At 43.2% G+C, this 14,198-nt stretch overlaps 1 protein-coding gene and 1 pseudogene across 6 annotated transcripts in view; one reads left to right on the top strand and one right to left on the bottom strand.

The window, feature by feature from the left end:
- Window positions 1–520: 520 nt before the first annotated feature.
- LOC105879831 (elongation factor 1-alpha 1-like) lies at window positions 521–2,345 on the bottom strand (annotated as a pseudogene).
- Window positions 2,346–4,814: 2,469 nt separating this feature from the next.
- Window positions 4,815–14,198, top strand: part of TFRC (transferrin receptor) — a 28,204-nt gene continuing 18,820 nt past the window's right edge. Inside the window, exons 1-5 of one of the 6 annotated variants that reach the window (XM_076002579.1) lie at window positions 4,816–5,133; window positions 6,359–8,935; window positions 11,830–11,888; window positions 12,429–12,627; window positions 13,396–13,594. In XM_076002579.1, the coding sequence (XP_075858694.1) occupies window positions 11,853–11,888; window positions 12,429–12,627; window positions 13,396–13,594 (434 nt within the window). In that variant the 5' untranslated portion in view covers window positions 4,816–5,133; window positions 6,359–8,935; window positions 11,830–11,852. Of the gene's footprint in view, window positions 5,134–6,131; window positions 8,936–11,829; window positions 11,889–12,428; window positions 12,628–13,395; window positions 13,595–14,198 lie in introns of those variants that run through there. The other 5 variants (XM_020286935.2, XM_076002575.1, XM_076002580.1 and 2 more) reach the window with 5 other exon arrangements.

The following is a 14,198-nucleotide window of genomic DNA, read 5'->3' as shown; positions in this document are numbered from 1 at the left end:
ATCCTTGGTTCTGCAGCACCAACTGCAGCACTCTGCAGCTGGAGACAGATCTGGGCTCAGTTGCTGACTTCTAGACTGGGTTCTTCTCACAAGTGGTTATGTGGTTTGCTTTTCCTGCTCCTCTTTTCTCATCAAATAGCAAGACTCTGATTTCATCTCTGGGGTGGGGGAAGGGTGGAGAGGGAGGGAGAATCTTGCAGGTGATGAGCCCTGCACTCTCTTCTCCACCAGTAATGCCCCTGAAGTAGCTATCAGGTATTTCTTTAGAGTAGGATTTTTAACACGTGCCACAGGCTCATTTTTACTTCACAGGCTTCAGGTGAGTGGTTCTCCTCTGCTGAAATGTCTTCTTTTTTCCTCTTCAGGAACCTAAATCCTATCCCCACCTGCAGATGGCTTCCATATCACTTTCCTGTCTGTCTCTGCTCGACCCGACCCAGACTCTGACTCAACCAATGCTGACCAAGAGTCTACTATATGCCTGTCATTGTTTTGTTTTGTTTTTTTTTTTCTCATTAAACTTTGTTTTAATGGGTCTCAAAATTCTGTAACAGATTTTTGGTCAAGTTGTTTCCATTAAAAAGTACTGATTTTAAAAACTAATAACTTAAAACTGCCACACAAAAAGAAACAAAAGTGGTCCACAAAACATTCTCCTTTCCTTCTGAAGGTTTTACAATGCATTGTTATTAACAACCAGTCTTTTACTATTAAACTTAAATGGCCAATTGAAACAAACAGTTCTGAGACCGTTCTTCCACCACTGGGATTAAGAGTGGGGTGGCAGGTATTAGGGATAATATTCATTTAGCCTTCTGAGCTTTCTGGGCAGATTTGGTGACCTTGCCAGCTCCAGCAGCCTTCTTGTCCATTGCTTTGATGACACCCACAGCAACTGTCTGTCTCATATCACGAACAGCAAAACGACCCAGAGGAGGAAAGTCTGAGAAGCTCTCGACACACATGGGCTTGCCAGGGACCATATCGACAATGGCAGCATCACCAGACTTCAAGAATTTAGGACCATCCTCCAACTTCTTTCCAGAACGGCGATCAATCTTTTCCTTCAGCTCAGCAAACTTGCAGGCAATGTGAGCAGTGTGACAGTCCAGTACAGGAGCATAGCCAGCGCTAATTTGGCCTGGATGGTTCAGGATAATCACCTGAGCAGTGAAGCCTGCTGCTTCCATTGGTGGGTCATTTTTGCTGTCACCAGCAACGTTGCCACGACAAACATCTTTGACAGACACGTTCTTGACGTTGAAACCCACATTGTCCCCTGGAAGAGCCTCACTCAAAGCTTCATGGTGCATTTCAATGGACTTTACTTCAGTTGTAACATTGACTGGAGCAAAAGTGACCACCATGCCAGGTTTGAGAACACCAGTCTCCACTCGGCCCACAGGGACAGTGCCAATACCACCAATTTTGTAGACATCCTGGAGAGGCAGACGCAAGGGCTTGTCAGTTGGACGAGCTGGTGGCAGGATGCAACCCAGAGCTTCAAGCAGTGTGGTTCCACTGGCATTGCCATCTTTACGGGTGACTTTCCATCCCTTGAACCAAGGCATGTTAGCACTTGGCTCCAACATGTTGTCACCATTTCTGTCCAGCCAGAAATTGGCACAAATGCTACTGTGTCAGGGTTGTAGCAAATTTTCTTAATGTAAGTGCTGACTTCTTTAACAATTTCCTCATATCTCTTCTGGCTGTAGGGCGGCTCAGTGGAATCCATTTTTTTTCTTTTTTTCTTTTTGTGGGGGCCAAACCACGTGGCTTTATTATACACTCGTGGACGAGGTTCTGGGTCCCCAAGAGTGGGGGGCCCCGGAAGTCGCCCTGGAATCCATTTTGTTAACACCAACAATCAGTTGTTTCACACCTAGTGTGTAAGCCAGAAGGGCATGCTCATGGGTCTGCCTATTCTTTGAGACACCAGCTTCAAATTCACCAACACCAGCAGCAACAATCAGGACAGCACGGTCAGCCTGAGATGTGCCTGTAATCATGTTTTTGATACAGTCTCTATGTCCACATAATATTTGCTGGTCTCAAATTTCCACAGGGAGATATCAATGGTGATACCAGGCTCACGCTCAGCTTTCGGTTTATCCAAGACCCAGGCATACTTGAAGGAGCCCTTTCCCATTTCAGCGGCCTCCTTCTCAAATTTTTCAATGGTTCTTTTGTCGATCCCACCACATTTGTAGATCAGATGGCCAGTAGTGGTGGAGTTGCCCGAATCTACGTGTCCGATGACGACGATGTTGATGTGGGTCTTTTCCTTCCCCATTTTGGCTTTTATGGGTGGTTTTCACGGCACCTGTGTTCTGGCGGCAAACCCGTTGCTGTCATTGTTTATAGGAGCTTCCACTTGCCTTACTCCATTTCAACTCACAGAGAACATGTGAGGCAGGTATTTTTATTTCCCATTTAGAGCTGATATAACTCAGGCTCAAGAACTGCAGCTAAGAATTGCAGCTCCTTGACTCTCCAGGCTTTGTTCTTTCCCCACACCCCATAACTCAAGGTGTTTTTGCTTTTTCTTTATCAACCTCTGGTTTCCTTTGTGAAGATCCTATTATTTTTGTGTACCTTTTAGAAACTGCAAGAATTTTAGTTCAGGGTAAGGTAAACGTTATGTAACTGTAAGGTTTTTCGGCGGTGGCGAAAAGAAAAGAGACACAGAAAGAGAAAGAGTAGGGGGGGCCAAACCACGTGGCTTTATTATACACTTGTGGACGAGGTTCTGGGGCCCCAAGAGCAGGGGCCCCGGAAGTCGCCGCAGTTTGAAGGGGCTGAGGCCTTTTATACCCTTTGGGCGGGGCTAGGGACTTGTGGCGGGAAGAGCTGGGATTCTCTATTGTGACCTTGGAAGGTCGTTGAGAAATAGGAGGGGCTGGAGGTATTTGTGGAATCAGGAGCGAATCCAGGTGGACATCAGGGTGTGGTTCCTCTCAGTGGGGCCTGGCAATTTGTCCTTGGCAGATCAGGTCACTAAGCGTTTTCTTTTTCCATCTAGGGAGGGGAGGGGGCCCCTGCCACCAGCCTTACAGTAACAATTTGTGGAAGGTTGGAAGTTGAATAGTATCCATTTCACTTATGCTGGATATTAAAGTTTGCTGAAAAACATTTCATTGCAAGCATCCAAATTACTAGATCTTTGAAAATGAGAGGTAATGTTATATAATACTGGCAAAACCAAAAATCAGATAAAATATATATAAAAATATATATAAAGCTTTTTTTATATAGCTTTTTTTATATAAAGCTTTTTTTTTTTTTTGAGACAAGGTCTCACTCTGTTGCCCCAATGGCATTATCATAGCTCACTGCAAGCTCAAACTCCTGGGCTTAAGTGATTTTCCTGCCTCAGCTTCCGAGCAGCTGGGCACCAGTATGCCCAGCTAATTTTTCTATTTTTTGGAGATATGAGGTCTCGCTCTTGCTCAGGATGGTCTCAAACTCTCTGCCTCAGTCTCCCAGAGTGTTAGGATTACAGGGGTGAGCCACCTTGCCTGGCCAAAATATAAAATCTTTGAACATTTGTATGGAGTAGAAGACAAAGAAAAATTGTCAGTATGCATGGATTCGGCAACAAAGCAAGACAAATTTATATTCATTTAGTTGAAATTGCAAAGGAGAGCAATCCTGCAAAACTAGTGAGAAAGGATTAATAAAGAGAATTTAATTGCAGTGGTCGTTATTACTAATAAGAGCAGGAAAATAAAAATATAATCGATATCCTCTTTAGTATCATCTTTACTATTTTATTTTAGTGAATATAACTTTTTTATTTGGATTTTTATATAGTTGGAGGTTCTGACCCCCATCTCCTAAACCCATTTTCTCCATGAGGGCATAAGATTTTCACCTGGAAATACTAGCGTTGTTTGTTTCTTTAAAAAAACAAAACAAACAAAAGAAAACCTCCCAATCACGGAAAGCAGAGGGGACTAGGCTTATTGTTTGAATTTCAAGGCTGTCCCGTCTGTGGCTAATCCGTGTCCATCCTTAACTTTTTCCTGTGTAGATCCACTAAGCGATGCTCCTGCTTATACGATTTTTAAATATTTCTCTTTGGGGAGAGAGATTTTGGGGAACGGGGATAAAGAAAAGGGCTTGGGAAAAAATCTCGAGTACTTTTTCTATTTTAGAAATAAAGGGAGAGCAGAAGCCAGAGCCCAGGAAACAGATTTGCATCTTAAAGGACTGTTCTATATCCTTAGGGGCCCTGATCAAGAAAGGGCTTTATCTGCAGTACTTTCAAGGTCCGGCTCCTTTTCTAGAAGTGTAGCTATTTGTAAACATATCTCCCTCGCTGGCCTGCATGTTATTGACCAGAGGGAGGGAGAAGGTGTCAATGTTTGGAGAGAGCTTAAAAAATGACCAAGAATTCAATCTTATTTGTTTCGCATTGCACAATCCCTTCACAACAATAATGGCAATGAAACCAAAGTTAATCCACAATCATGTCATCCTATTAAATCATTTGTTTACCTTATATTTTCCCTTTTATTCCCTCACACATTAAGCATTATGTAAATCTCTGATAGTCTTGGTTGAAGTGGTTTGTATACATCCTGAATACAAATTTGCATTTGCTTTTCTTTGTCCTTTTTGCTAAAATATTTCTGAGGCTGCAAAATACATTAATATATGCATAATACGGCTTTACTGGCTATCTAATAATAATTCCATCCCAGGCATACATTTTAAGAAACCATTTCAGTGCAAGAATCCAATTTCTAGGAGTCAACGCTAACCCATTTGACACTGCACAGCAAGGACCAGAGGTCGGTCAAGGTTAGGCCCAGGGCTCCAGGACGCTAGTGCAGAGGAGGGCGCCGCGGTGCAGGGGCCGGCTTGCCAACTCCTAGGGGCACCTGCTGTCTTGCCGCCTTTTTCTTCCAGCCTCGCGCCGCCCGCGCGCGCTCACACCCCTCCCCCAGGGCGGTCTGGTAGGTTAGGGCACCCCTCTCAGTACGTGCCGCAGGAAGTGACGCAATCTCTTGGCGGGGGTCGGGAGGGGCGGGGCCAGGCTATAAACTGCCGGTTGGGGGTGGCCATCCGGAGAGAGCGTTGGGATCGCGGCTGGTGGCCTGTACGGTGGCGGACCGAGGGGGTGCCTGTGTGAGTGACGCGCCGCTGCGGGACCTCAGTCGACCCTCGCGTCCTCCCCTCAGCCGGCGGGGCTGGTGCGAGCAGTCACCTCGGTGCTGTCCAGCAGCCTTTGGAGCCGCACGGGGAGCGGGGCGGCTGCGGCGGCCGCGGGCGGCGCGCGCGGGATGGAGCGGGCCCTCGAGCCAGTGGGGAAGGGGCCGCGGCGGCGCGACTAGCGGGCTGCAGGTGCAGGGGTGGGGCTGGGCGTCCCTTCCCTTCCGTGCCTTTCTGTGCCCGCCTTGGTCGCGGAGGGGGATGGCTTCCCTAGCAGGGCTCTGTGGGCGAAGTGAGGTGTACCCCGCCTTCGCTCTCCGCCCCGCCACTCTTCTCCCCGCTCTCTTGCCCCCGGCGGTCTCTGTGCCTCTCTAGCTCGCTCTTGAAAGCTGCAGGCCCCGGGGCGGCCCCAGATGCGGGCTTCCCGCGCCGGGCGGCCACGCTGCGGCAGCACTGGCCTGCGCCCGAGCACGTGGCTGGCCCCGGATGTCGCCCCGAGGAGCTACTGGAGGGGTGCATGGGTGACCTTGGGCTAGCAGCCCTTCTCTTTCTGGGCGCCCGGGCGGGCCCTGGTCTCACTGCTGGAAGGACAAAGCTGTCCCCGATTGGGTTACGAGTTGTGGGCATTTAGGTGGGAATTTCTGTAAACGTTACATTTGAGCTGGGGTACAGCCTGATCTTTCTTGCTGGGCTCTGCCTGTTGGCCTTGTGTGAATTCTGTTTTCCTAAGGCAGAGTCCGACTCAACGCTGCAGGTGTTCACGTTAAGAATTTTGCTAGCACTTCTTACTACGGCATGGGAGCCAATAGAATTAAGACGTATTTGTAAAAGATATTTAGAAGTTAGTTAGCTGTATGGTCTAAGGTCCGTGCTATATTTTTTGGTTTTTTTCCCTTTTATTTTATCGTGCTGTATTGATAAACACCATAGAGGCCGGGTGTGTCACTGTCTATTGGACAGTTCTTTTTTTTTTTTTTTTTTTTTTTTTTTTTTTTTGAGACAGAGTCTCGCTTTCTTGCCTAGGCTAGAGTGAGTGCCGTGGCGTCAGCCTAGCTCACAGCAACCTCAAACTCCTGGGCTCAAGCAATCCTACTGCCTCAGCCTCCCAAGTTGCTGGGACTACAGGCACGAGCCACCATGCCCGGCTAATTTTTTATATATATATATTAGTTGGCCAATTGATTTCTTTCTATTTTTATAGTAGAGACGGGGTCTCGCTCAGGCTGGTTTTGAACTCCTGACCTTGAGCAATCCGCCCGCCTCGGCCTCCCAGAGTGCTAGGATTACAAGCGTGAGCCACCGCGCCCGGCCTATTGGACAGTTCTTTAAGGGTAGGAAAATAATATTTGTGATTCAGCTCTTTTCAGTTAACACGTTACCTCTGCGTACTACTTACAATGACCTTGGGTACTTCACTTATTCAGGGGACTTGATTGCTGCTGCTTTTTCCTTTTTTTTTTTTTTTGGTAGTAAGATTAAGGTGGGAACTAATTGTGCTGTTACAGAAGTATTTGGCTCTCTGATGGCTTTATCTGAGCTTACATATGAATTTGGAATACTGGATGCTTGATTCAGTTATCTCTGAGCTGGGGGATTTGACCTCATTGACAAAGACATTTAAGCTGATTTCCAGAAATTACCTACTGTGAAAGCTAAATTTAGGTGCCCTTTTTGGCACCAGGCACCGTTTTCATGGAAGATAATTTTTTTCACGGACGGGGTTGGGGGAGGATGATGTCGGGATGATTCAAGTACATTTTATTATGCACTTCATTTCTTTTATTATTGCATTGTAATATATCATAAAATAATTATACAACTCACCATAGGTTGGAGACCCCTGTTCTAAAATACTTGTAGGCCCTGCTGGGGTTTTTTCTCAGCTTGGATTGTAAAATGCTTCAAAAAAAAATTTAGAGTTTAAAAGTTTGTCATTGATATCAAGGGGTTTTATATGTAGCATAGTTACCCTTTAAGTTTTCTTCCATGGGATATTCTTGTCAGGTAATGGTGGCTGTGAACCTACTAGCCTGAGTTGAAGATTATTGGATAGAAAAGAGTGGAGTGGGTGACTTTGCCCCAAGGCGAGGCGTTTATTTGCCTCTGATAGTGTACTTACCTATAATGGAGCAAGGTTCCTGGCTAAACCGGAATCAGACTACAATGAGAGCTACTTTAAAATAACCCTCTGGGGACTTTTGGAACTCTTCTGTGTTAGGTCCCTTCTGTCTCTGCTCCGAGATGAGAGATAAACACTACAAACACTACGTAAATAGACTGCAGTGACCTCATGTGGTCCTGACCTTCAAGTTGGGCAGTTTCATTTTAGGAAGCTGTATGGGAATGAAGATTCTGCTTGTTTTCTTTGATTTCTTCCACTGCCCTTTCATTTTAGGTCCATAAAGTTAGACTCTTAAAGCTAAGGGAGATTCTGACTGTCTCTTGTCAAGTCATTCTGGGTATATAAGAGTTCGGAGGACCCTGCAGAAGTTTTGTGGGTTCATGTAATCTTTTCTTTTTCACCTGGCTGATGCATAGTTGTCTAGGGAAATAGTTTGCATAATACCTACAGCCAGTTAGCTTGAGATCTTGGAGCTCTATGAGATAAACCTTATCAAGTTTTTTACTTTTTAAAAAATTCTCCTACTACTCAAACTTTGCCCAGAGGCTTCAGGACTTCAGGATAAACCAGAATAGTAGCAAGGATGGGAAAAGATTCCAGGTCCAAGGTTTTCATTTTTTGTTTGTTTTGGTACAGTGTCTAGCTCTGTTTCCGGGGCTGGAGTGACTTGGCGTGATCATAGCCTGGGCTCAAGTGATCCTCCCACCTCAGCTTCCCAGTAGCTAGGACTACAGGCATGTGCCACCATGCCTGGCTAATTAAAAAAAAAATTTGTGTGTGTGCAAACAGGATTTCACTATGTTGCCCAGGCTGGTCTCGAACTCCTGGGGCTCAAGTGATCCTCCTTCCTTGGTTTCCCAAAGTGCCGGAATTTGTAGGCATGATCCACTGCACCAGGCCTCTTCTACAGTATTTATCTTAAGAGTTGTTTGGCTTTTAGATATGGTAAATATTTTAACGGAACAACCGGTTTATAGACAGGGTGGTATTAAAACTGGTATGAAAAGTTTATCTCCCATGCTTTTAGTGCATATAAATTAGAGTGATTTCAGTTGGGATAAAATTCATTAAGGGGCTCTTTCAAATAAAAAGCTTCTTTACTGTGTGTGAGGTCATTTTGAAAGAATGACTCAGATTGCAGGAGTAATTTTTATGGCTGTCATAGAACTATTGTGGTCCACATGGATATGGAGCTAAATGAGGTTAAAATGGAAATTGCCTAGGTCACAATTTTTTTTCTCCAACTTGATTTATGTTATAGTCTACATTTGGGTCTGGGGGTTGAAATATGAAAAACATGTTTTCTTAGTAAAAGGCATACTTAGATTTTAGTTAGACATAGTCATTATTACATGTTCTATTAATATCTACCTGTTTCTGCAAACTTGTACTTAATCACATTTAAATCCTTTATCATTTATTTAACTGTATTATCACTTTACCCTTAAAATTAATTTTTTTTTTTTGAGACAGAGTCTTGATCTTGTCGCCCTGTCTAGAGTGCTGTGGCGTCATCATAGCTCACTGCAACCTCAAACTCCTGGGCTCAAGTGATCCTCCTGCCTCAGCCTCCTGAGTATCTGGGACTACAGGCGTGCATATTGCCTGGCTAATTTTTTCTATCCTTAGTAGAGGTGGAATCTCCCTATTGCTCAGGTTGGTCTTAAACTCCTGAGCTCAAGCAGTCCTCCCTCCTAGGCCTCCCAGAGTGCTAGCATAACAGGCCTAAGCCACCTTGCCTTGCCAAAAATTAATTTAAAACTAGAAAACTTGAAGAATGGCTGGTTCAGATGAGTGTTACACTTGAAAGCTGTTTTTTCCTAGAAAAGGGTGATTAAAATTGGTTCAGGGTGGGGCCTTTTCGTTCTGGCTCTAGAGATTGGGTTTGTACTGTTCTGGTGCAGTGGTAGTGATAAACACTTAGTACCAGAAGGGGCAAGAGATTGTGCTTCCAAGAATGTGATCTATTGCATATTGACTGTGGTCATTAAAGCTGTGGGATTTGGCCGGGCGCGGTGGCTCATGCCTGTAATCCTAGCATTCTGGGAGGCTGAGGCGGGCGAATCGCTCGAGATCAGGAGTTCGAAACCAGCCTGAGCAAGACTCCGTCTCTACCAAAAATAGAAAGAAATTAATTGACCAACTAAAAATATATATACAAAAAATTAGCCGGGCATGGTGGCACATGCCTGTAGTCCCAGCTACTCTGGAGGCTGAGGCAGGAGGATCGCTTGAGCCCAGGAGATTGAGGTTGCTGTGAGCCAGGCTGAAGCCATGGCACTCACTCTAGCCTGGGCAAGAAAGTGAGACTCTGTCTCAAAAAAAAAAAAAAAAAAAAAAAAAGCTGTGGGATTTATTTATTTGTTTTTGAGACAGAGTTTCAGTCTGTTGCCTGGGCTAGAGTGCAGTGGTATCATCATAGCTAACTGCAGCCTCAAACTCCTGGGCTCAGGCAATCCCCCCACCTCAGCCTCCTGAATAGCTGGTATTACAGGCACACACCACCACATCTGGCCAATTTTTCTATATTTCATAGAGACGGAGTCTCCATATGTTGCCAGGCTGGTCTCAAACTCTCAGGCTCAAGCAGTCCTCCTGCCTTGGCCTCCCAAAATGCTGGGATTGCAGGCTTGAGCCAGAGCACCTGGCCAAAGCTTTCAGATTTAAAAAACATTTTTGTTAATAAGTTTTAGATAGAGACTTTTTCTAATGCCAGTTTATATAATGTCCTTTGATTTATAATCTGCATATACCTCACAGCTTGCTTTGTGCCATGTGTTTAATATGCTATAAGTGTGACTTGTATATAGGAAAGTCTTAAAATAGTATGCAATAAATGTCTATTTGGGGCCGGGCACTGTGGCTCACGCCTGTAATCCTAGCTCTTGGGAGGCCGAGGCGGGCGGATTGCTCAAGGTCAGGAGTTCAAAACCAGCCTGAGCAAGAGCGAGACCCCGTCTCTACTATAAATAGAAAGAAATTAATTGGCCAACTGATATATATATAAAAAATTAGCCGGGCATGGTGGCGCATGTCTGTAGTCCCAGCTACCCGGGAGGCTGAGGCAGAAGGATCACTCGAGCCCAGGAGTTTGAGGTTGCTGTGAGCTAGGCTGACGCCACGGCACTCACTCTAGCCCGGGCAACAAAGTGAGACTCTGTCTCAAAAAAAAAAAAAAAAAATGTCTATTTGGTAAGTCTCAACGTGATATCCCACTCAAACATCTACATTCACTCAAAGGAAATTAGTTCAAAAATCCAGATGTCAGTGAACGCTTTAACTTAAAGTAGTTAAGTTTGTTGATTATAAAGCTGTATTTTGTTTTGACAAAAATGAAGGTTAATTTCTTAACTTTTTAGAGATGAGAACACAGTTTCTATAACCCAGTTACCTATTGAACTTCATTTTTAGATTACCGGTTTTCAGCCTTGAACAAGTCATTGGCCTCTCAGATAACTTTTCTATTGGAGGTGCTTGTGGTCTTTGTAGCATGCCTGGTTTTTTTTTTTTTTTTTTTTTTTGAGACAGAGTCTGGCTTTGTTGTCCAGGCTAGAGTGAGTGCCGTGGCGTCAGCCTAGCTCACAGCAACCTCAAACTCCTGGGCTCGAGTGATCCTTCTGCCTCAGCCTCCCGAGTAGCTGGGACTACAGGCATGTGCCACCATGCCCGGCTAATTTTTTATATATATATATCAGTTGGCCAATTGATTTCTTTCTATTTATAGTAGAGACGGGGTCTCGCTCTTGCTCAGGCTGGTTTTGAACTCCTGACCTTGAGCAATCCGCCCGCCTCGGCCTCCCAAGAGCTAGGATTACAGGCGTGAGCCACAGCGCCCGGCCAGCATGCCTGGTTTTGACTTAATTCTGTTTTATGGGATTTTTTTAAAGTGGGAGTCTATTGTCTTTTTGTATTTGTTGCTTTTAACTACTAAATTGCTTACATCTGCTTATCTGGGATGACATCCTAACTAGTTTTCCTCACATTTTAATTTTGAATAATTTCGAGTATGAATGAAAAATTGAAGTAGTAGTACAGTAACTATCCATATACCCTTTACCTAGTTTCACCAAGTGTTAACAATTTGCCTCATTTACTTTATTTCTTATAAACTTTTAAAAACAGAACTATTTTGAAAGTAAGTTACAGACATCATTATACTTTATCCTTAAATTCCTCATTATCAATCTCCTAAGAATGAAGGCATTCTTCTAAAAACACTATACCGTTATCACACTCCCCATATCTAACACTGATACAATAACATTATCCAGTTTGCAGTCCATATTCAGATTTCTTTGTCTCAATGATGTCTTTAATAGCTGTCCCCATTGCTACCTCACCTCATCTCAATTCAGGATCCAATCAAGGATCACACTACATTTGTCATGTAAACTAAATATTTTGGTTCAAGATCTTTTCTAGAAAAGTGATAATATATTTAAAAGTAAATTTGACATATAATAATGAATTAATCTAGCCTGGTAATGAAAAACCCCTAGTAATCTGATATAGTGGTATCTTTCATGATTAATTCTCTATTCTAATACTAGGTTCTTCTGTGTGGCAGTTCAGAATGATGGATCAAGCCAGATCAGCATTGTCTAACTTGGTAAGATATTTTCAGTTGTATTTTTGTGACCATAAGAATGTGAAATATACAAGCATGACTTTCACCCAATAAGCATGAAGTAATACCCAAAGCTATCACCAGGTATGCATTTATATTTTAACTGTTAGTCTTGAGGCATAACAGATCTTACAAAGGAAGGGTATATTTAGATTGGGTAGGGTTAGTTATGGAAAATATTTTAAGTAGTTTCAGAGTAGTTTAGGTATAATGAACGGGGACAGCCAAGAAGATAAGAGAAACTAAATAAAGCACTGATCAAAATATCTAGTAGGAGACACATAAAACAGAAAGACTGAAATGAAGACCAGTGTGTTATCTAGCCTTCATCTGCCATTGACTTAACTGGGCACAGGGAAAAATGTTGGTTTGAAAGGAGAACTTCTTTTCCCTAAAGAATGTATAGCAAGTCATAGTAAGTGGCCCAGTATAGTACCTGACAAAACTTTTTGCAAATGTTCCTTTCTTGTCCTTCATAATGCTTTCTTTTCTTTCTTTTTTTCCCCTCCAAAAAAATCTCAGTTTGGTGGCGAACCATTGTCATACACCCGATTTAGTCTGGCTCGTCAAGTAGATGGCGATAGCAGTCATGTGGAGATGAAACTAGCTGTAGATGAAGAAGAAAATACTGACAATAACATGAGGCCCAATGTCAGAAAACCAAAAAGGTTTAATGGGAATATCTGTGCAATCATTGCTGTCATCCTCTTTTTCTTCATTGGTAAGCATGGCCATTCAAAACTTAAATGATCCTTATAAACCCTAGGAAGTCTGGTTTTTCAGCTCAGCAGATATTTTGTACCTTTTTAAGTGCCACTAGGAATACAATCATGATTAAGGTTTTATACCTGCCACTGAATTTAGTTGGTAGAAGAAAAGAGAGACATGAATCATTTCCATATAATATGCAAATATTATGCTAGAAATACATAGAGGATATTTGTAGCATAGAAGCTCAGTCTAAGATTTCAAGGAGGGCTTCTGGGAAGAAAAGTTACCTATGCTTTGGACAAGTACCTGTTTGGAATGAAGTTATTGTATAATTTTTTAGATTAAATGTCTTAAAATGTACAAAATTAGGATGCATCATTTATTTCCAAACTACTTAGAATTTAGTTAAAACCAGTATTTGGGGCTAGGTGCAGTGTGGCTCATACCTGTAATCCCACCACTTTGGGTGACTGTGTGGTCAACATAGCGAGATCCCTTCTCTACAAAAATTTTAAAAATTAGCCAGATGTGGTGACGCACTTGTGTAGCCCCAGCTGCTCAGGAGGCTGCGGCAAGAGGTTTGCTTAAGCCCAGGAGTTGGATGCTGCAGTGAGCTATGATTGTGTACCTGCACTTCAGCCTGGGGTACAGAGTGAGACCCTGTCTTAGGGAAAAAAAGAAAACAGTTTTTTCAAGGTTTAGCTGAAAGTATCAATCACTACAGGATAGATTATAAATGAAATTCTATGAGTTTAGCTTTGAAACTTTTTGTCTTTAGGATTTATGATTGGCTACTTGGGCTACTGTAAAGGTGTAGAACCAAAAGCTGAGTGTGAGAGACTGGCAGGAACAGAGTCCCCAGAGATGGATGAGCCAGAAGAAGACTTCCCCAGAACACCTTCTCGCTTATATTGGGCAGACCTCAAAACAAAATTGTCAGAGAAACTGGATACCACAGAGTTCACCAGCACCATCAAGTAAGCTTGAGCAACTTCACAAGTTCAACCTCAATATGTAGACAGATACTTACTGATTATTAGATATAGTGAAACAGAACAAGGGTGGGTAGTCTTGAGGAAAGGCTTTTTAGGGTAGGGAGGGGAGATTTCCATGTTTAGCTAAAGGGGGGAGGGATCAGTAAAGAATTGAAACTATGCTGGTGGAGAAAAAGGGAAGAACTGGGGATTCTCCTTTTCCTTCTTATTTCTTATTTATTTGTTTATTTATTTTTAAGAAGACTGAGCCAGCCAGGAGTCGAACCTAGAATCTTCTGATCCATAGTCAGACACATTATCCATTGCACCACTGGTTCTTCTTTTCCTTAAAAAAAAAAATTCACAGGTCCTTGATGTTTTAGCCATCTGGTTGTTTGTAGCTTATTGCTTGCTGTCAGACTTTCTTCTGCTCTGATTTTCAAATTTAACCTTTTGTAATGTCATGCTGGGCTCTGCTCCTGTCCACAACAGCATCAGTAACCTACATCTTCTAGATCATGACTAACTTGACTGCCTGACTTGATATAGCTCTAGTATTCCTTGAATTTCTTTTTTGTTTGTTTTCTTGTCAAATCTGTGGGGAAAA

The sequence above is a fragment of the Microcebus murinus genome, chromosome 1 (assembly GCF_040939455.1).
Source record: "Microcebus murinus isolate Inina chromosome 1, M.murinus_Inina_mat1.0, whole genome shotgun sequence".
Lineage (NCBI taxonomy): Eukaryota > Metazoa > Chordata > Mammalia > Primates > Cheirogaleidae > Microcebus > Microcebus murinus.
Note: the sequence above shows the minus strand (reverse complement) of the source record. Positions and strands in the feature narration are given on the sequence as shown.